Raw genomic sequence first — 22,806 nt, forward strand, 5'->3', positions numbered from 1 at the left:
TAGAAACACAACTTGTCGTGTTTGGAGGAAAAAGAATACTGAGTTGCATCCATCAAACACCATACCTACTGTAAAGCTTGGTGGTGGAAACATCATGCTTTGGGGCTGTTTCTCTGCAAAGGGGCCAGGACGACTGATCCGGGTACATGAAAGAATGAATGGGGCCATCTATCGTGAGATTTTGAGAGCAAACCTCCTTCCATCAGCAAGGGCATTGAAGATGAAACCTGGCTGGGTCTTTCAACATGACAATGATCCAAAGCACACCGCCAGGGCAACGAAGGAGTGGCTTCGTAAGAAGCATTTCAAGGTCCTGGAGTGGCCTAGCCAGTCTCCAGATCTCAACCCTATAGAAAACCTTTGGAGGGAGTTGAAAGTCCGTGTAGCCAAGCGAAAAGCCAAAAACATCACTGCTCTAGAGGAGATCTGCATGGAGGAATGGGCCAACATACCAACCACAGTGTGTGGCAACCTTGTGAAGACTTACAGAAAACGTTTGACCTCTGTCATTGCCAACAAAGGATATATTACAAAGTATTGAGATGAAATTTTGTTTCTGACCAAATACTTATTTTCCACCATAATATGCAAATAAAATGTTAAAAAAACAGACAATGTGATTTTCTGGATTTTTTTTTCTCAGTTTGTCTCCCATAGTTGAGGTCTACCTATGATGTAAATTACAGACGCCTCTCATCTTTTTAAGTGGTGGAACTTGCACTATTGCTGACTGACTAAATACTTTTTTGCCCCACTGTATGTTCAGGGTTTGCATTAAAGGGAACCTGTCACCCCCAAAATCGATGGTGAGGTAAGCCACAGTCATCAGGGGCTTATCTACAGCATTCTGTAATGCTGTAGATAAGCCGCCGATGTTACCTGAAAGAAGAGAAAAAGCGGTTAGATTATACTCACCCAGGGGCGGTGCCGCTGCGGTCTGGTCAAATGGGTGTCTCAGGTCCGCTCCGGCGCCTCCCATCTTCATTCCATGACGTCCTCTTCTGGTCTTCACGCTCCGGCGCAGGCGTACTTTGTCTGCCCTGTTGAGGGCAGAGCAAAGTACTGCAGTGCGCAGGCGCCGGGCCTCTCTGACCTTTTCGGCGCCTGTGCACTGCAGTACTTTCCTCTGCCCTCAACAGGGCAGACAAAGTACGCCTGCGCCGGAGCCGCGGCATGAAGACCAGAAGAGGACATCATGGAATGAAGATGGGAGGCGCCAGAGCGGATCTGAGACACCCATTTGACCAGACCGCAGCGGGACCGCCCCTGGGTGAGTATAATCTAACGTCTTTTTCTCCTCTTTCAGGTAACATTGGCGGCTTATCTACAGCATTACTGCATGCTGTAGATAAGCCCCTGATGACGGTGAGCTTACCTCACCATCGATTTTGGGGGTGACAGGTTCCTTTAAAATATAAAGATAAGGAGAAAGAACATCACTCACCACTTTGTTGAAAAAAATTCTAAAAAACCCTCTTGATTGAAGGTTCTTGGATTTCTCAAGGCCGGTATCCTCAAATAGGAAGATGAATATAGAAATAAGAATTGTAATCCAGCACCATAGAGAATATATACAAAATTCAGACTTATTCAAAAGTATCCGATAAAAATGTAAGGACCATAAAAAAGGGGTAATCAAAAAAGCATGTTGAACTTTATGCGCTTTGGACAAGTCATCACTCATGGGTGAGCGATGACTTGTTGTAGTCCAGAACACATACATTTCAACATCATAGGTGAGTAGGAACTTGACACAGTTTGAATAAATTAGATTTTTTTTCATATATTCACTATGGTGCTGGATCATAATTCTTTTTTTCTGTGTTCATTTTCATTAAAATACTCAATGCTCGTCATCTTCTGTCATTTCCTGGGCTGCTCTGGTCCGTCACCCACATCATGTGACTGCAGACCTTTCTTGTTGGTCCACACCGCTAAACGTTGTTTCCCTTCTTAATGTAAGTCTATGAAAACTGTGTTCTGAGCCTCATAAACTTACACTGAGAAAGTGACTTCCGATCCACACAGAAGATGCTGATATGAGCCGGCCAGTCAGAATTGTGGCAACATGATGCAGGACAGCGACCGCAGCAGTTTCTTCTCAGACACTCATGTGAATAAGGCAATACAAGACATAGCCCACAAACGACAGTGTCACACTGGGGAAAAAATAGACACTTCTAACATCACACAACTTCAAATTTGGAAATTTTAGTGTCAATTTAAGGAAATTAGATGTAAAGAAGGTGTTAGGACCAATTTACACTGGCTGGTAATCAGGGCTGGGAGTTCCTGGGACACCACATTTTTCGATTATCAACCTGTCTAAACAGGCTGCCAGTTCTCTGGATGAACAAAGCGCTCTTTGGTTGGGTAAGATTATTTTTAAGCTTGCTAATCCGAGCAGGCGCAGTGTCGTGTGTGTGCGTTACACCGTATTGACGACGTAGTTTCAGCCTGAGCAAATCAGAATGAGTCAGGAATGAGAGGAGGTATGGAGATTCATAGGCATCCCATCCAGCAGTCACACGTTACTGACCCATCTCTAATCCTAACTAATAAATAGTGTACGTATTGTGCTAATCAGATAGATCGTTAATCTAAAAGTCTCGATAAACCCCTATTATGAGGCCACGTTCACACGTTCAGTATTTGGTCAGTATTTTACCTCAGTATTTGTAATCCAAAACCAGGAGTGGGTGATAAATACAGAAGTGGTGACGTGTTTCTATTATATTTTTCCTCTGATTGTTCCATTCCTGTTTTTGGCTTACAAATACTGAGGTAAAATACTGACCAAATAGTGAAGTATGATTGTGGCATTATGCGTATATCTGTATGATTACAACTGTATAAATTCATCCTGAATTCACAATATGCCCAGGACGCTTCGATAACACAATTCTCCACCTTTCAGGAAAATCAAGAAATAGATAGGTTTCCATTGAAGTGAATGATAATGCGGCCATTAGACAGAGCTATGCAGCAATTCAATGTAGAAAATATAATATATTGGGCCATGTTAGATGACTGCGGTGACTGCTATACAATGTGAACCGTGAAATACTAGAATTATCTAGTCCCATCCAGCTCAACAGCATTCTCCTCTCTGACTTACATGATGACTTTGATGTGCAGAGGAGAATCTTGAGTCTTGCTGATAAGACTGTCTAATCTCTAGGAGACTTTAGTTTAATGTGTCTACACAACAAAACTGCTCAGTCGGCTGAAAAGGACAGCCGTCTTCTGTTGGGAAGATAAACTTTTAATGTTTTTAATGTAATAGGGAATAGTTCTCGAAATCCAAGTTAAAATCTTTCTGATACGCGTGGTGTCAGTTACAAGAAAAATCGTGTCTACTAGGATTACATTTCTCCTGTGTCACGTTTTATGGGTGCCAAGAACAAACCAAATGAAATATGTTGTCTTTCCCTGACCTTGAGTGTTACTTTTCTGCTTGGTTGGATTTCTTTGTGAGCCTCCTCTCCATATTCCAGTATAAGGGTGCCACAAAAAGCAAAGGAGGAAAAAGTATAAAGTGTTCAATATGATCCGAAGCTAAACTCACCACTCATGAATGCTCCGAAGCTAAATTATTACCATCAGAAGTTATTCCTAATTCTCGATGTAAAATATATCATGTCCAACGGGCTTTTATAACAGCAGCCATACATTACGCTGTGTAATGTCTATTTAGGGTTTCTGTTTCAATTTTAGAATTAACTAGAATATATCGTAGCCTAAATCTAATGAATACTGAGGTGGAACGAAATGTAAATATTTAGTTTTCAATAATCTTATCTCTTGTGTTAAATAGGTCAGAGGCTGACCACCATGGCTGGTTGTAGCCAGTGTTGGCTTTGCATGACTAACGATGAAGAACCATATGTCTAGACTGCAGTTTACAATAAGTCTATGTTAAGCAGATTCAACACCACCATCCTTTCTTTTCCTGAACAGAAAACTTGTATATTGCTGTTTAAGGAAAGGTGAGGCTTATGTGCTTGGTACACTTGCAGCCCCTTCATTAAAGGGAACTTGTCATCTGGTTTTCCTAATATAAACTAACACTACCCTTAACTACTCTATTATCGCAACTCATCGGCCTGTATGTAAGCCGCAACCCCTCTGTATATAGTAAAAATTATACTTTGTATACTTCTGGAATACGTTACGGTCCATTCTTATGGGCGTCTTTTTCCATTTCTTAGCACCTCCTCAATCCCTGCAGCTGCCGCCTTCCTAGCTTGATTCATGTGGAGGTGTCCTATGTCATCCACAGATCACAGTAATCTTATACCTGTGAAGGTCCTCTATGCTCTGCCCTACTAAGGGCAGACAAAATGTCCTGTACTGTGCATGCGCCAGCATTGATTTCACTTTCGGGTTAATAAGTGCCCATCATAGGACTTTGGCCTGCCCTTAGTATGGCAATGCATAGGGCATCTGTGCCTCAACAAGATTCGCAGATGATGATCTGCGGATGACGTAAGATGCGTCATCCACATCAGTCAAAACAGGAGGATCTCATTTGCAGGGCTTGTGAAGGTGCAGAGGAAAGAAAAAGACAGCCATCGGACCAGACAGCTACAAAGAAAAAAAGGTATTTTTTGCATTTGCACAGGAAGTTGGGGCTGAGATACAGGTCAATGGACTGGGGTAATAGAGCAGTTATTATTTATTATTACCGGCCTTCAGCTTGATTTCGAGCCATGCCAACTTGATGGATGAATGCTCTGTAGGAAGATCGATCTTGTACAAGCCTAGATGGGTCCACCAGGGTCTTCTCAACCGTTATCCTGATTGTATCAAGTCATCAGGTAGTTGGTCTTCCTCTTTGCCTTGTTCCTTCTATGTTTCCGACCACAATGTCTTTCTCCAGTGATTGCTCTCATTGTATGATGTGTCCAAAGTAGACAAGTCATAGCTTGGTGATTCTTGTTTCGAGTGACATTTCTGGCTTGATTTGTTCCAAAATTGATTGGTTTGTTCTTCTTGCCATCCATGATATTGATAGCATCCTTATCAAGCACCACATTTCAAAGGCGTTGATTCTTCTTCTGTCTTCTGTAGAGTAGTTAAGTTCATAGAGCAGTTAAAGGTACTGGTTTTATTTTAAATTAGAACACCTGGTGACAGGTTCCTTTTATGCTAACGATGTTCCAGTAAAGGTACCTTCACACATAACGATATTGTTAACGATATCGTTGCTATTTGTGACGTAGCAACGATATCGTTAATGAAATCGTTATGTGTGACAGCGACCAACGATCAGGCCCCTGCTGGGAGATCGTTGGTCGCTGAATAAAGTCCAGAACTTTATTTCGTCGCTGGATCTCCCGTGGACATCGCTGGATCGGCGTGTGTGACACCGATCCAGCGATGTCTTCACTGGTAACCAGGGTAAACATCGGGTAACTAAGCGCAGGGCCGCGCTTAGTAACCCGATGTTTACCCTGGTTACCATGCTAAAAGTAAAAAAAAACAAACACTAGATACTTACCTACCGCTGTCTGTCCTCCAGCGCTGCGCTCTGCTTCTCTGCTTCTCTGCTCTCCTCCTGTACTGGCTGTGAGCTGGAAAGCAGAGCGGTGACGTATACTCCCATTTAATGTATATGCAGCAATAGTATTACTCCGTCCTAGGTGCATTACTCTACATTTATCTACATTATATCTCATTTAGAAAAATAGAGGTATTAAATGGCAACATCACCAAAATCTATATGAATACTAATATTGCCCTATAATGGATACATATAAAACCCAGTCGTATAGCATTACATAGAACGGGAGTGTGGAAACCACATACAGAACGACCAAAATTAGGTACTAATACATAAACATCTTTATTAGCAAACAAAGTTACAATCATAAAAAAGCCTAAATAGGCTTAAGACACAAACGGAACAAGGTGAAGTAATGGTGGCGATTGCCCCAACTAGTCGCCACTATGCCCGAAAAACGTGCGGACCAGAGAACTAAGGCTGCCAAGAAGGACGCAAATAAGGATGAGTTCTATAACAAAGAATATCTATATATCCTGGTGCATGCACATATTACATACCTAACGGGATGACAATATCTATATAAATAGAAATAAATGCCACAGTGGGGTGCTAATAGCAATGTCAATGATAGTATACCCATATGTGGCCAGTAGCGCCACTCAAAATATGCATGAAGCCTATCACACCTAACTATGTCCCTCCCCCATGGTCACCTAAAACCGCACAAATCCGCCAATGAAAGTCTATGGGGGCCAGAAAAATACGGATTACACATGGACCAGCAGTGTGACTTGCGAGAAATACGCAGCGGTGTTAGAGAGAAAAGCCAGCAATTCAGTGCGGTGTACAGTAAAATCACACTGACCGGTTAAAATAGAATAGGTAGAATAAATGTGTACACATAGAATAGGTATATATATATATATGTCAGTGAGACACATATATGTATATATATTAATATTTCATACAGCGCTAAATAGCTTTAAAGCCGGTAATTCAATTGCCAGCTTTTGCTATCTCCTTCCTAAACCCGACATGATATGAGACATGGTTTACATATAGTAAACCATCTCATATACCCATTTTTTTTTTGCATATTCTACACTACTAATGTTAGTAGTGTGTATGTGCAAAATTTGGGCACTCTAGCTATTAAATTTAACCCCTTTCTGCCATTAGACGTACTATTCCGTCCATGTGGGTGGGCTTTACTTCCTAAGGACGGAATAGTACGTCATAGGCGATCGGCCGCGCTCACGGGGGGAGCGCGGCCGATCGCGGCCGGGTGTCAGCTGCTTATCGCAGCTGACATCCGGCACTATGTGCCAGGAGCGGTCACGGACCGCCCCCGGCACATTAACCCCCGGCACGTCCTTCACGGCTCACAGCCAGTACAGGAGGAGAGCAGAGAAGCAGAGCGCAGCGCTGGAGGACAGACAGCGGTAGGTAAGTATCTAGTGTTTGTTTTTTTTTACTTTTAGCATGGTAACCAGGGTAAACATCGGGTTACTAAGCGCGGCCCTGCGCTTAGTTACCCGATGTTTACCCTGGTTACCGGCATCGTTGGTCGCTGGAGAGCGGTCTGTGTGACAGCTCTCCAGCGACCAAACAGCGACGCTGCAGCGATCCGGATCGTTGTCGGTATCGCTGCAGCGTCGCTTAGTGTGAAGGGGCCTTAAGTTACAGAAAACCCATTTAATCCATTTAATGAATGATTCCTGTCACATGGAGGTCTTAAGCATTTTTGCTCTCTATGTCAATAAGTACCGTAATAACGCATACAACTATATGCTTTTTGCTGATTTGTATGAGCAAATTTTAATTTTCAGAAAATGTTAGGTTATGGACAAGAGAGGCATGGTCTCATACTGTGTCTGGTATTGCAAATATTCTAATGTAAAAAAGACAAATAATAGTCTAGGAATGATACATTTATTGGCTAGCCATAAAAATTATATTTCCAAGCTTTTGGAGCACAGAGTCTCGTTCATCAGGCTAGTTTATCAATCGGAAGACAAGAGCATGATTTATAAGATGTTAATTTTTCCTTTTATATGAAAGTATTTACATAGATTTTTCTGGCTCCATACATACCGTATTACCGTAATTAAGAGTTAGCCAAACTCAATGGTCATTCAATGATATACACCGTGTGCAGAATTATTAGGCAAGTTGTATTTTAGAGGATTATTTTTATTATTGATCAACAACTATGTTCTCAATCAACCCAAGAGACTCATAAATATCAAAGCTTAATGGAGGCATGTGATGGAACATTGTCCTGCATGAGAATCATGTTTTTCTTGAACAATACCAACTTCTTCCTGTACCACTGCTTGAAGAAGTTGTCTTCCAGAAACTGGCAGTAGGTCTGGAAGTTGAGCTTCACTCCATCCTCAACCCGAAAAGCACCCACTAGTTCATCTTTGATGATACCAGCCCATACCAGTACCCCACCTCCACATTGCTGGTGTCTGAGTCGGAGTGGAGCTCTCTGCCCTTTACTGATCCAGCCTCTGGCCCATCCATGTGGCCCATCAAGAGTCACTCTCATTTCATCAGTCCATAAAACCTTTGAAAAGTCAGTCTTAGGATATTTCTTGGCCCAGTCTTGACGTTTTATCTTATGTTTCTTGTTCAAAGGTGGTCGTTTTTCAGCCTTCCTTTCCTTGGCCATGTCCCTGAGTATCGCACAACTTGTGCTTTTTGTTACTCCAGTAACGTTGCAGTTCTGAAATATGGCAAAACTGGTGGCAAATGGCATCTTGGTAGCTTCACGCTTGATTTTCCTCAATTCATGGGCAGTTATTTTGCGCCTTTTTTGCCCAACACGCCTCTTGCGACCCTTTTGGCTATTTGCCATAAAACGCTTGATTGTTCGGTGATCACACTTCAAAAGTTTGGCAATTTCAAGACTGCTGAATCCCTCTGCAAGACATCTCACAATTTTGGACTTTTCTGAGCCCGTCCAATCTCTCTTCTGACCCATTTTGCCAAAGGAAAGGAAGTTGCCTAATTATTAAGCACACCTTATATAGGGTGGTGATGTCATTAGACAACACCCCTCCTCATTACAGAGATGTACATCACCTGATTTACTTAATTGGTAGTTGGCTCTCAAGCCTGAACAGCTTGGAGTAGGACAACATGTATAAAACGTATCATGTGATCAAAATACAACTTGCCTAATAATTCTGCACACAGAGTAGTATATATAGGGACATACCGACTCTGTACCTACAAATGATGTCTGGAGAGAGAAATAACTTTTCTATTAAAGGAACCTGTCACCCAAAAAAATGTTATTTGCCTTCAGATGTGGGGTCAATCTGCAGGTTAATACCGTTATTAACCTGCCCAATCCTTGCACCTATCCGAATGCTAAAAGTGCGGGTTTAGTCACCACTCTGAGTATACAGATCATGGGCTGTAGCCACGCCGCCGGTCCGACTGCCAGCAGCTCAGCATTATGGCCAGCTATCAGTCAGTTACAGCCACGGCTCTTTATACTTAGAGCAGTGACTGAACCTGCACTGTCTCCGCCCCTGTGACTGGAAGCCGAACACTGTTCATTTTCTTGTGAAAGCTTTTGGCTAACTGTGGGCACTGGGCAAGTTAATAACGTTATTAACTGCAGAATAACCCCATATCTGCAGGTTAATAGTGTTTTTTCTGGTGACAGGTCCCCTTAAGGCTATGTGCACACGTTAAGGTTTTTTCGCGGTTTTCACGGTAAAAAGGCTATAAAAACTCATTAAAAACGCATACATTATGCATTCTATCATTTAGAATGCATTCTGCATGTTATGTGCACATGGATGCGTTTTTTCCGCGAAAAAAACGCATCGCGGTAAAAAAATGAGCATGTTCATTATTTTTGCGGATTTTCTGCGTTTTTCCCGCAATTCTATGCATTTGGAAAAAAACGCGTCAAAATCGCGGTAAAAACGCATGCGGATTTCTGGCAGAAATGTCCGGTTTTTGTCAGGAAAATTTCTGCAAGAAATCCTGACGTGTGCACATAGCCTTAAATTTCAGCATCCTATCCTTTTGTTCTGCGTTGAGATAAGCTGGTGCCAGAGGAGAACATAGAAATGTTTGGCGGAGGTGAGCCTTCCTTTCTATGGGAGAGACAGCTATGAGTCAAATGATCAAACGGCCACCAGCTATATGATGTGTAAGGGGGCTATTTTTGCAGTGCGACAATATAATATTTTATTGCATGTGATACATCTTTGTTTAAAAATCATGCAATATATCTAAAGGGGTTGTCCACCACTAGGACAACCTTCTTTCAGCGCTTTTCTTCCTTTCAAATAATGGGGGGGGAGGGGAAAGCATAACAAATTTACGTAAGAATGTGTGAAAACGTGCCTGTTTTTTGCATCCTTTATCCTGCCAACACTCCAGGATGCAAATACTGAATCTGTGCACACATACTAACATTATGTTATCAGTAGGTTACACATCAGTAATCACTGCTCCTCCTCTACTTTATTCCAAGAATGTTCTGATCCGTGGTCATTCTGCTCAACAATGTTCAAGGAAAAGAAAAAAGATAAAAAGGTTAAAATGCAAAAGTAAAGAATTTTATGTTCCAGAAAAAAGTGTAATTTATTCCTGTATATTTGCTCCTTGCCCAATATTTGGGGCCCAGATTTGGCTGCATATATCAAATACATTTTTCAAATACTTTGTAAAAGATATATTTGGCAAGGTAAAAACATTAGTCAACCGCACTTTTTATTTGGTTAGGATTTAGCATTTGGATGCGTAAATGTAGAAGAAAGGGCAGTCTGTGCTTGTTGTGCATACCTGCTGTACAATAAGCGCTCACATCCTCGAATGAACATGCTTTCCGTAAAGGTTACGACAGCCCCTCACCTCTCCCTTGTGATAAATGAACTTGTTTTTCAAAGAGCCTCCAAATTATAAAAATGTATACATTTGTACAATTTGTGTTTTTGCAATTTATAGAAGTTATTTCTTATTAGTCTATTGAGGGCAGTACGGTAATGGGTTCAATTTATCAAAACAAGTGCAAAAAAAAAAAAAGAGGGGTACTCATTTGTAAAAATAAGAGTTGGAATCTGATTGGTTAACCTAGAGAAAGTTGCGGTGTATTTGATGACAACCTCTCCTGTTAGATTGATCAGATTGCCTCAGTTCCCCAGACATGTCCTGTTCATACCAGCGATCTAATAAAATCTAGAGAAGCATGGTTTTTCTAAAATAAAAATGTAATAAAATAAAATATAAATATATACAAAACTACTTGCAAGTCCGCATAAGACCTAGAACTTAGCGACCTGGATAAACAAGAAGCTTACTAACATTGGGTTGTACATGATAGCCTAGCCCTGGAGGAAAGTGAATATAGAGGGCGCCGTTATATTCGCAGCTTGTTGTAAAGTATGTATTCAAGGTAAGGTCTTTAAACTGGGGAGTGTTTGCCCATTGGTACAAAACACATATTAAGAAATTTGTGAAGTCCAGCATATTTTACCTGTGAGCAAAGGCAAACTCGAGACAACATTGCTTGTCTTGGCTCTTGTTCAAATTTTTGAAGAATTTTCTTAAAATCACTTGGTATGGAGGTTAAGAAAACGATACTTATTTGGAAATAATCTGTTGCTTCGGCTAAAGTCCGAACCGATGCAGGATTTATGTGGAAAAATGTATTTACAAGGTCCTGTTTGTACTGTTTTATGTTGGACACAATTCAGCTCTGAGATCTAGAACTGTCTTTATGCAGTTTACGCCTAAAAGAAAAATGTACATTTAGGCCCCATGGTGGCGGCACATGATTTTTCAATACAGAGCTGTATTCACTTCATTTTCTGCTGTATGATGCTCCCTACACTATAATAATGCAGCATCCCATCAAGCATAATATGGATTTATTTCTTTGTTGGATTAGTATGGAATGCAAAAGAAAAAATAACTCTTCCTCTATAAAGGAAAGATATATATCTTGGTACCGTGTTAGCCAGTAGATAGAAAAATATTTAGAATTGAGAGTCCTCAGTGGTTGATACCTTTAATGGCTAACTGAAAAGATGGTAACAAATTGCAAGCTTTCGAGACTACACAGGTCTCTTCATCAGGCAAAGACACCTGAGTAGTCTTGAAAGCTTGCAATTTGTTACCATCTTTTCAGTTAGCCATTAAAAGGTATCAACCACTGAGGACTCTCAATTCTAAATATTTTTCTTCCTCTGTATGAAGTCAGAGCCATAGTGCAGTTCCATACACATTGAAGGTTGAAGGTCTTAAAAAAGAATTGTGACTAGCAACAAGTGTGTGTGCGGTTGTGTATATTTATATATACTGTATGTGTATATTTTAATTAGTTGTAAATGCTGCTGTTCTGAATTTTCAGTGTTTTTTTTTTCTATTGATTCTGCTCCTCTCTGTTCCTGAAGAATCCCATAACAAAGAGTTGAAGGATAGGGTATTGTCTTCCCTGTATGTAAATCTTAGGAATAAAAAAAAAGGTGGAGGGAACAAAGGGCACCAAATTGGGGAGAACATTTGCATTTACTGAAAGCTAAAAAAAAAGGCACACTTATGACAATTTACTGGTCCTCTTCAAACTGGCCATACATGAGCGCGTCCGGTTGAATGTTTGTTTAGAAGGCCACCATCTCTCTTGACACCCCTATATACAAGGGCACTCTGCTCATCGGGGTGTTCAATCGGGAGAGAGGAGAATGCTGCTGACACACTTCTGGCATTAGCTAATCTTCCATAAAAATTAAAGAATTGGCATTCCACCTGCCTATTTTTTTTTACCTGACATGCATAGTGGGAGAGATAGGAGGCAACCATAGATATCAGATGGTAACACCAATGTTAATGGGTTTGGGTGAGTTTCATCTAGTTGGCCTGAAGTCTTTTACTGAGAACGGTATGTGGTTTCCACTTCTAAATAAAGAGTTACAGATTAAATAAATAAATAAATAATCTTTATTTTTATATAGCGCTAACATATTCCGCAGCGCTTTACAGTTTGCACACATTATCGTCGCTGTCCCCGTTGGGGCTCACAATCTAGAATCCCTATCAGTATGTCTTTGGAATGTGGGAGGAAACCGGAGTGCCCGGAGGAAACCCACGCAAACACGGAGAGAACATACAAACTCTTTGCAGATGTTGTCCTGGGTGGGATTAGAACCCAGGACCCCAGTGCTGCAATGCTAACCACTGCGCCACCGTGCTGCTCCCAGATTAGCATAAAACCATTAGTTGTGTGCATATTGCAGGCCGGTATTTGTATTTTGGCTGGAGTAGGTCTTCACCATGTTCAGCAGATATGTCTGTGTACAGGAAAATAGAGTCCAAACATTTAAGGTCAATTAGAAGACTCAATGTCATGTTAAACGCGTCTTATTTTGAAAATCGCCTGTAAATTTCACATTTGCACTGGCCAACCGCAGCTGTTTAATGACCACCAAAAGGCTACATGTAAGCCAATCAGTGGTCATATAACAGCTTATTTAGACAAGCCAATCGTACTTCTATGCACACAGAATGATTGTTAATATGATTTTCCTGTGTGCATAAAATATCATCTTTCTCGGCAGCACTTTTCCTTGTGTATGTAATAATAATAATCTTTATTTTTATATAGCGCTAACATATTCCGCAGCGCTTTACATTTGGCACACATTATCATTGCTGTCCCCGATGGGGCTCACAATCTAAATTCGCTATCAGTATGTCTTTGGAATGTGGGAGGAAACCGGAGTGCCCAGAGGAAACCCCCCACGCAAACACGGAGAGAACATACAAACTCTAGGACTGTGTGCTGTCCAGAACGATTATTTTAAAGTAAGCTTAAAACAATTTCAACTGACGAACAAGCGACAGTCCGATAACCTGGAAAAATCGTTGCTAGTAATGAATCTTCGGCCACTGTGAATTCCCATTTAGTGACTTAATTTTAACTTTTGAACTGATTTTTCTATCATTTGTAGCTGCTGTTATTGTTCTAATTTTCTTTATTCTTCTTATTCTAACAGGCGACTAAATACTTTAAATAAATGTGCGGTGATGAAGCTGGAAATCAGTCCGAATAGAAAAAAGGTAAGAAACATATTGACCATCTAAAGATATAAAAGCAAAGACAATGCATCCAACTTCTCCATAGGACTGTCAGCTGTGGCATTGGATGTCCCTTGTGCAAGTGGTAATCCATTCCAAATTGAAATGCTAAGTGACTTGCCACAATTCAAATAGCCTTACAATTGTACAGTATGTACCTATGTAGATAAGGCACTATGCCGAATAGTAAAGACTGTGGGGGATGGAATCATAACATGGTGTTAAGAAAGGCAGAGGCAAGTAACCCTGGAATTATTTTAGGATTTATCTCAAATAACCAATAGAATAAATAGTGGTATTTAGAGTAATTTTATTAAGAGGTGCACTACTTATCCACTGCTACCTAGTTCCTTCCTAGCAAACTTTAGCTTAAAAGTTTAAAGCCTAACCCATCCCGCTCTTCAGATGTGACTGCAGGTAACGTCAGTATCCAACTACCCTTTATATTCTACTCAGAGGTATCGGAAGATGAGCTACAGGGGTAGGGGTGGTTGTCAGAGTGTCTGGAAATAGTGGTCAAATAAGTCATACATTCCTATTAAAGCAATACCTTTATAATGTTCATGCAAATTGTCTCTTCAGAGAGGAAGAGAGCTGGAACTCTAGTGTTACCCATTGGAAGCAGCGATACTAAAAGTCAGTATCGACCCCTTTAAGGAGCCTTGCCTCATGACTTAGGATAAAAACCAAACCAGAATCTCAATTTGCAGACAGTGTTCTGTAGTGTTGCTCCTCGTCAGTGCAAAGTATGAGAGCTGATTTGTCTGTATTATGGGTCTCTGACTGGGGTCTAAGGGGTTACCTTTCTCCTTGTGGAGAACGACATGCCATACTTTTACAGTGAGTTCTGTTTGCCCCTCTTATTTTGCTTGTAGAGTTCCCAAACACATTAGATTAATGTTGTCCAAACCTGATGTTACCAATTGGATTGGCCGACAGTCTAATACTCCTGTGCACGGGGCACTCTGCAGAGATAGCTGTTGGCCAAACCATCGTTCAGCTGGCAGCTCTCTAATGTGTATGGGGACAGAAATTGTGGTCATTTCCCACCTACTACATATCATTGAACACAGCTAGCTTGTGTGAATAACCTACCAAACCACTCCTCTGAGTTTGATATTTCAGGGAGTAAGTTTAATTTGGGGGATTTTTATTTTATTTAGCTCTATTCTTTTATATGTCAGTTCTTGGCACATTTGGATTGAGGGATTCGAGTACAGACAGGCCAAAACAGTTTGGAAACTTCTGACTAGTACTTTCTGATTTGCCATGTTTTAGATGCCAGGTTAGGCTGACTAAACCAGTGGTTGCTACAAAATATTCCTTCCCAGAACAGCAATCTCCCTGGGTTTTATGCTCATATTTGCCTCTTATTTATTTCAGAAACAGTCTACCATGTGTAATGGCTAAATCCTGCTTTTCTTCTGTTTAGAATACAGATGTTCCATCATGGTTTTCTACTGTAGTTTTTTTTGCCTCAAGCAATTCATTATGTTAAGTTTGGGGGATGGTGAATGTGTCTGTGACTTGGCACACACATCTCAGCTAGTCTTATGTTTTAAGACATCAGTATTTTCATCATTAGCTGCACATATCTATCTAGAAGAAAAAATGGAACAGCACCGTAAAAGGGAATTTAGGGTGCAGGGCCCTCTAAACAAATATCCATTTGTAGAAGTAATATAAAAGAAAAATTGAAGACAGCACTGCAATAATGGAAAAATGGACTTTATTAGCCCATATGGGGTGGCAACGTTTCTGCTGTGGCCAGCCTCTATCTATCTATCTATCTATCTATCTATCTATCTATCTATCTATCTATCTATGTTTTATAATTTCTCTACCAAAGTATTAATTTCCAGTAGCCATACAGCATATATAGATTGTTGGAGCCTACTAGTCTCTAGGCTCATGGGAATGATTGGAATGATTACTTTGTGCCTCCTTGTGTAATTAAGTTTAGACGTTACAAAGAAATAAGTTGCCATTTGCCGTATTAATGCTGTCTGACTTTAAATATGCATTAATATTCATGTATTATGTAATAGTATTTTTAATAACAAGAGTTGTTCCCAATACATATAAAAAAAAATAAAATAAAAAAAACACCTACCGTATTGACTTATAAATCCTGCGCTGCCCCAGCTAGTCTTTCAATTGTCCTGTAATGATCAGACGTGACCATTGCAGTCATCAGTGGTGTTAAGCCAACCATGCTACCATCAATAATGAAAACATGGAGTGACTATGGTAATTAGATGCTCATGGTTAGCAGGTAATCACTTTAGGACAATTAAAAGATGCAAGGTGACAACCAGATGAGTTAGCTGGTAAGTATGAAGGGGGAGGGGAGGGTTAAACACAATCCCTGCCTTTAGAAAATGTTTTCTATATTCCAGACAATTTTCTTTAAAATTTGTGTTATCCTAACAGATTAACACAGTTGTTTGTTTTTTAAATATTGTAATATAATTTTGTAATATAATGTTAGTCTAATAAGAATCATCTCTTTCAAATTTCTAGAGTGAAGATTCAGATGAAGATGAACCTTGTGCAATCAGTGGTAAATGGACGTTCCAGCGGGACAGTAAAAGATGGTCAAGATTGGACGAGTTTGATGTCTTTCAGGGACATAAACCCGCACTGGGTGACAGTCATCAGCTAGGAAATGCTATAAGCCAGGATAGCATTCTTACAGATCTGAGTGAGCACCAAGAAGTTTCATCCATCCACAGCACCAGCAGTGACAGTCAAAGAGCACACGTTCCCAGTGAGGCAGGAACAACTCGAACAAACTCGGTTAACAGTGTGTGTTCATCTGGAAACACTTTTGCAAATGATGATTCCTTTGGTAGCCTTCCATCTCCCAAGGAACTTTCCCATTTTAACTTCAACATCAAGGTGAATGAAAAGAGCTCAAGATCTAGAACGAAGAGCCTCCTGAAAAGAATGGAAAGTCTAAAGATCAAAACTTCCCACAGCAAAAAGAAGTCTCAGTCAAAAACAGGCCTGACAATCAGTGAACCTATCCTACAAGAAGGGGTAGATGAGGATAAGCTAAAGCAACTGAACTGTGTGGAAATAACTTCTCTGAATGGAAACCATATCAATGCCCCTAAGGTGCGCAGGAGGAGCATATCAAATTCAACACAGACCAGTAGTAGTAGTAGTCAATCAGAAACGAGCAGTGCAGTCAGCACGCCAAGTCCAGTTACAAGAACACGTAGCCTAAGTGCTTGTCACAAGAGGGTTGGGATGTACCTAGAGGGGTTTGACCCCTTCAACCAGTCAACTTTTAGTGATGTTCTCGAACAAAACTATAAGAACCAGAGGAATTTTGGTGATGATGCTGTGTTTTTTATTCCTGAGGACCACAAGCCTGGAACATTTCCAAAAGCACTTTCAAATGGAAACTTGTCCCCGACGGACAGTAGCTCTTCTATGAGCTGGAGAAATGGGAGCTTTCATGGACATGACAACCTCAGCTTCACAAGGGAAAACAGTGTCAGCAGCGTCAACAGCTGCAAAAGTACTTTCAGTAGGATGAGACGCACTTCATGCTGTTCTGAAGGAAACAGAAGCCGGTTGAGTATCTATGACAATGTGCCTGGCACATTTCTCTACTCCAGTAATGGTGACTTGGCCAATTTGGAACATGAGGACATTTTCCCAGAACTGGATGACATATTGTATCATGTGAAGGGAATGCAGAGAATTGTAAATCAATGGACAGACAAATTTTATGATGAGGGAGATTCCGATTCAGCTTTAGACTCTGTATCTCCTTGTCCTTCCTCTCCTAAACAAATCCTCTTAGACATTGACAATGACTGCAGTGCTCTTAGTGATTTGGACAGCACCGGCAACTCATTCAATGATTGTGAGGACACAGCGGTGATCCAAGGAAGGAGAGACTCTGGAGTAGACGCATCTTTGACACGATCCAATAGGTGTGTTTTCTTTTTATTCATTAGTGCCGGTGTATGATTGGTTGTTAGTGTTAATTTTAATTGTTGCTTACATTTATTTAACAACTACTTAAAATATTTGGAGCCCTGTATAACATAATTCCGTTAAATAAATGCTTTAAAAAAAACATTTATAATCTCTCCTATCCCTATGCTAATGAGGGCTTTGACTAGTCGATGGGGCGTTAGTTGCGCCAGACTAGTCAGCCCTCTTTCCAAGTTATCACGCCCCTTGTATACTATTGTATATTTACTGTCTTCAACTGCTTGAAGAAAAAAGACGACTGAGGGGCGATCTAATAACCATGTATAAGTATATAAGGGGACAATACAAATATCTCGCTGAGGATCTGTTTATACCAAGGAAGGTGACGGGCACAAGGGGGCATTCTTTGCGTCTGGAGGAGAGAAGGTTTTTCCACCAACATAGAAGAGGATTCTTTACTGTTAGGGCAGTGAGAATCTGGAATTGCTTGCCTGAGGAGGTGGTGATGGCGAACTCAGTCGAGGGGTTCAAGAGAGGCCTGGATGTCTTCCTGGAGCAGAACAATATTGTATCATACAATTATTAGGTTCTGTAGAAGGACGTAGATCTGGGGATTTATTATGATGGAATATAGGCTGAACTGGATGGACAAATGTCTTTTTTCGGCCTTACTAACTATGTTACTATGTTACTATGTTACTTAATATATAACTTTTTTGCGCATTGCGCTTTTTTATATACAAGATATTTTGAACTTTTTTCATTAAAAGTTTATTTTACCCTATCTTGCTATTCCTTTTTCTAATTAATTGGGTCTCTTTACCTAGCTTCTCATAAAGGAAGTATGCTAGCAGGTTTTTGCTATGTAATCTGAGGACAGCATGAGTTAGGGGCTGAGACGCAGATTTTAAGGACGTATAAGGAGGGGCTCAATTGCTAAGCTATTATAGTGCAAATCGTTAATCAGAATGTCTGATTCATTTGATTATGTCAGAACTTGTTAATCAGTCCTAACTTCTGAATATGTTAAAGCATAACTCATCTCCTAATCATCACCTTCTATGATGCAGGCATCGGTTCAGATGGCACAGCTTTCAGAGCTCTCATCGCCCCAGCTTAAGGTCCGCTTCATTGCAAATCAACTGCCAGTCGGTGACTCAGATTAACTTGCTGCAGAAATTTTCACTTTTAAAGCTGACTGCTCTCCTGGAGAAGTACACCCCGTCCAACAAGCATGGATTCAGCTGGTGAGTATCCATCCTCCATGATGTAACCAAGCAAACATGGGGTTGGGCATGGAAGCAAATAATCCAACTAACATGTCTGTCATCCGTTGTGGTTTCTCATTCATGTACTTCTTGATCCTGTGGCTTTGGGCAATTCCCTTTTCGAACTTGGTATCATGTCTATAGATGTAATGGTGGCTTTGCTGTGACTTGTATGCACATAATAGATGAAGATTCTTTTCAGTGTCAGATAACTGTAGAATGGCTCATAGGTTTGCTCCTGGCATAGATATAATATGTAACATTGTCCCTTCCTATTCCTCTCCACAAAAATGTGTAACCCACAGCATCAGAGATGCTACGGTATTATCTAAATTCCTAGAAATGTGATGGACGGAATAGTTATCACTTGTAGTTGATTCCAGTGCTCATTATGGCTCCTCATGTTTTCAGTGTATCTGTTAGGCACAAAGAAGAGATTATTCATTTCATTAATTCTCTTATTAGCCAACAGGGCAACATAAGTAACCGAATCTGTCCAGTGTTCATTGTGTGCGGAGGAATTTGTATGTAAGGAGAGGTCGGGGAGTGGGCCGACTGCTCAAGGGTTAGATGGATTTTATATTGTGTGGCGCATAAAAGGGAATCATAGAGCATTGTTTTACGTGACTCTTCGGCTAAACGCCTTTAGAACGGACCATGTCGCTTTCAATTGCCTTTCTTTTACAAAGCACTCATTTGTAGAGCTGATGTTCCTGGCTGACAGCCCCTAATGCTTTACACCAGATCCCCGCTGCTATGCCCGCTGCTGGGTGGTAGACCCGACTTGAAGCCTTTTGTTAATGGCAAAAGTTGATGTACAAAACCTCCTTTGTTAACAAGACTATTTTCTCTTGATGAAGAGGAGAGTGAAGAAGTGACATTATTAGGGGTCTTTCACCACAGGATTTATTGACTTACTTCTTGGCTTCTGTCTCCGTTATTCTAATACGTAGCTTTTTTCATACAATTGTATCTTCTGGCTATGCTTTTCTTAATATTTATATATCTCCAAACAATTTCTTGTAAGAATAAAAGCTTCTCTAGGAATAAAGTAGATAATTCTATAGAAATATAAATATATTTTATTGGTAGGTAGATAGATGGCTTATTTAATATAAATCTAAGATAGGGCAAAATTATTGAAAACTAAAGTCAGTACTTTGTAGAGCCTTCTTTTGCAGCAATAACAGCTGCAAGTCGCTTACAATAAGTCTCTATGATCTTTCCCTATCTTGCCACTTGGATTTTTGCCCATTCCTCAAGGTTAAACTGCTCCAGCTCCTTCAAGTAAAGGTACCGTCACACTAAGCGACGCTGCAGCGATACTGACAACGATCCGGATCGCTGCAGCGTCGCTGTTTGGTCAATGGAGAGCTGTCACACAGACACCTCTCCAGCGACCAACGATGCCGGTAACCAGGGTAAACATCGGGTTACTAAGCGCAGGGCCGCGCTTAGTAACCCGATGTTTACCCTGGTTACCATCGTTAAAGTAAAAAAAAACAACCACTACATACTTACCTACCGCTGTCTGTCCTCGGCGCTCTGCTTCTCTGGTCTGGCTGTGAGCACAGCGGCCGGAAAGCAGAGCGGTGACGTCACCGCTCTGCTTTCCGGCTGCCCGGCGCTCACAGCCAGAGCAGAGAAGCAGAGCGCCGGGGACAGACAGCGGTAGGTAAGTATGTAGTGGTTGTTTTTTTTACTTTAACGATGGTAACCAGGGTAAACATCGGGTTACTAAGCGCGGCCCTGCGCTTAGTAACCCGATGTTTACCCTGGTTACCAGCGAAGACATCGCTGAATCGGTGTCACACACGCCGATTCAGCGATGTCAGCGGGAGAGCCAGCGACGAAACAAAGTGCTGGACTTTCTTCCCCGACCAGCGATATCACAGCAGGGGCCTGATCGCTGCTGCGTATCACACTGGACGATATCGCTAGCGAGGACGCTGCAACGTCACGGATCGCTAGCGATATCGTCTAGTGTGACGGTACCTTTAGAAGGTTTCCTCTGGTGAATAGCAATCATCAAGTCTGACCACAGATTCTCAATTGGATTAAGGTCTGGGCCTTGACTAGGCCACTCCAAAACATTTACACGTTTCCCCTTAAACTACTCGAGTATTGTCTTAGCAGTATGCTTTTGGTCATTATCTTGTTGGAAGGCGAACCTCCATCCCAATCTCAAATCACTGACTGCCTGAAACAGGTTTTGCTCAAGAATAACTCTGTATTTCACACCATCCATCTCCCCCTCGACTCTGACATTTTTCACTGTCCTTCCTTCCGACATCCCCACAGTATGATGCTTCCACCAACACCATGTTTCAATGTGAGAATGGTGGTCTTGAAGTGATGAGCTGTGTTGGTAGGCACCAGACATAGCGTTTACCTTGGTGGCCAAGGCCTTCCTCCATAGATTTAGGGAGTCTCTCACATGTCTTTTGGCAAACTCAAAACAAGCCTTACAATCTTTGTGCGTAAGTGAATGTTTTTTTCTGCCCACTCTTTCATGAGGGCCACCTCTATGGAATGTACGGCTTATTCTGATCATATGGACAGATAGTCCAGTCTCTGCTTGGGAAATCTGCAACTCCTTCAGGCTTACCTTTGTTCTCCGTGCTGCCTTTCTGCTTAATGCCGTCCTTGCCCAGACTGACAGCTTGGATGTGTGGCCCTCTCTTGGCAGGTTTGTTGTGATACCATGTTCTTTCCATTTGATGATAATGGATTTAAAGCTGCTCTGGGAGATTATCATAGATTAGGATTTTTTTTAAAAACCTAACCCTAAGGCTATGTGCACACGTTCAGGATTTTTCGTGTTTTTTTCGCATTTTTTTTTTAAAGTTTTCCGCTGCAAAAGCGCTAAAAAAAAGGCTTACGTTAAGCATCCTATTATTAGAATGCAATCTGCAATTTTTGTGCACATGTTGCGTTTTTTTCTGCCAAAAAACGCATCGCGGGAAAAAACGCAGCATATTCATTAATTTTGCGGAAAATCTCCAGATTTGCCACTATATAGTAGTGGAAAGCTCTGGAAAAAAACGCTAAAAATACGCGAAAAAAAAACGCGAGCAGATTTCTTGCAGAAAAAGTCTGGTTTTGTTCAGGAAAATTCCGCAAAGAATCCTGAACGTGTGTGCACATGGCCTTACTTGTACTTATCAACGACTTTGTCCTTGGCTTCTTTGGAGATCTCCTTGGTCTTTATGGTGTAGTGGTGCCTCTTGCTTAATGGTGTTGCAGCCTCTGTGGGCTTTCAGAAAAGGTAAAGTGTATATACTGACAGATCATGTGACACTTAGATTGCACATAGGTGGACTTCCTGTCACTAAACATGGGACTTATGAAAGTAATTGCTTACATCAGAAATTTTTAGGGGCTTCATAGCAAAAGGGATTAGGTCAGATTAGAAAAATATTTAAACACCGATTTTAATGTAACAAAAAAGGTAAAAAGCCAAGGGGGTGAATACTTTTGCAAGCCACTGTATATTAGATAGATAGGTGTGCAATAGATATATATTTTCTGGATATGAGATAGGAAATGGATAGATATGTGTGTGTGTGTATATATCTATATATATATATCTCTTAGATTGTTATCACATACTAGATGGTAGCCCGATTCTAACGCATCGGGTATTCTAGAATATGTATGTCGTTTATTTATGAAGATTTTAGAATAATATATTGAATACACAGGATTCGGCTGGCCGCGACCAATTAGCGAAGCGTGGTTGAAATCCCGCGCCAATTCGCTGCCGGACTGCGCCTGTCGCTGATTGTTCGCGGCCGGCCACGTAGTATATAGCACAGCCACATAGTATATAGCACAGCCCACGGAGTATATAGCGCAGCCCATGGAGTATATAGCACAGCCACGTAGTACATAGCACAGCCCACGGAGTGTATAACAGCCCACATAGCATATAACACAGCCACGTAGTATAACACAGCCCACGTAGTG

General features: G+C 41.1%; 1 protein-coding gene across 5 annotated transcripts in view; it reads left to right on the forward strand.

Annotated features, from left to right (window-relative positions):
• DLC1 (DLC1 Rho GTPase activating protein) overlaps positions 1 to 22,806 on the forward strand; it is a 670,870-nt gene that overhangs the window by 636,738 nt on the left and 11,326 nt on the right. For all 5 annotated transcript variants that reach the window (XM_069744429.1, XM_069744430.1, XM_069744431.1 and 2 more), the window contains 3 exons: positions 13,534 to 13,597; positions 16,139 to 17,565; positions 18,640 to 18,816. In XM_069744429.1, coding sequence (XP_069600530.1) covers positions 13,534 to 13,597; positions 16,139 to 17,565; positions 18,640 to 18,816 — 1,668 coding nt within the window. The remainder of the gene's footprint in view (positions 1 to 13,533; positions 13,598 to 16,138; positions 17,566 to 18,639; positions 18,817 to 22,806) is intronic.

This window comes from Ranitomeya imitator, chromosome 1 (genome assembly GCF_032444005.1).
Source record: "Ranitomeya imitator isolate aRanImi1 chromosome 1, aRanImi1.pri, whole genome shotgun sequence".
In the NCBI taxonomy this organism is placed as follows: Eukaryota; Metazoa; Chordata; class Amphibia; order Anura; family Dendrobatidae; genus Ranitomeya; species Ranitomeya imitator.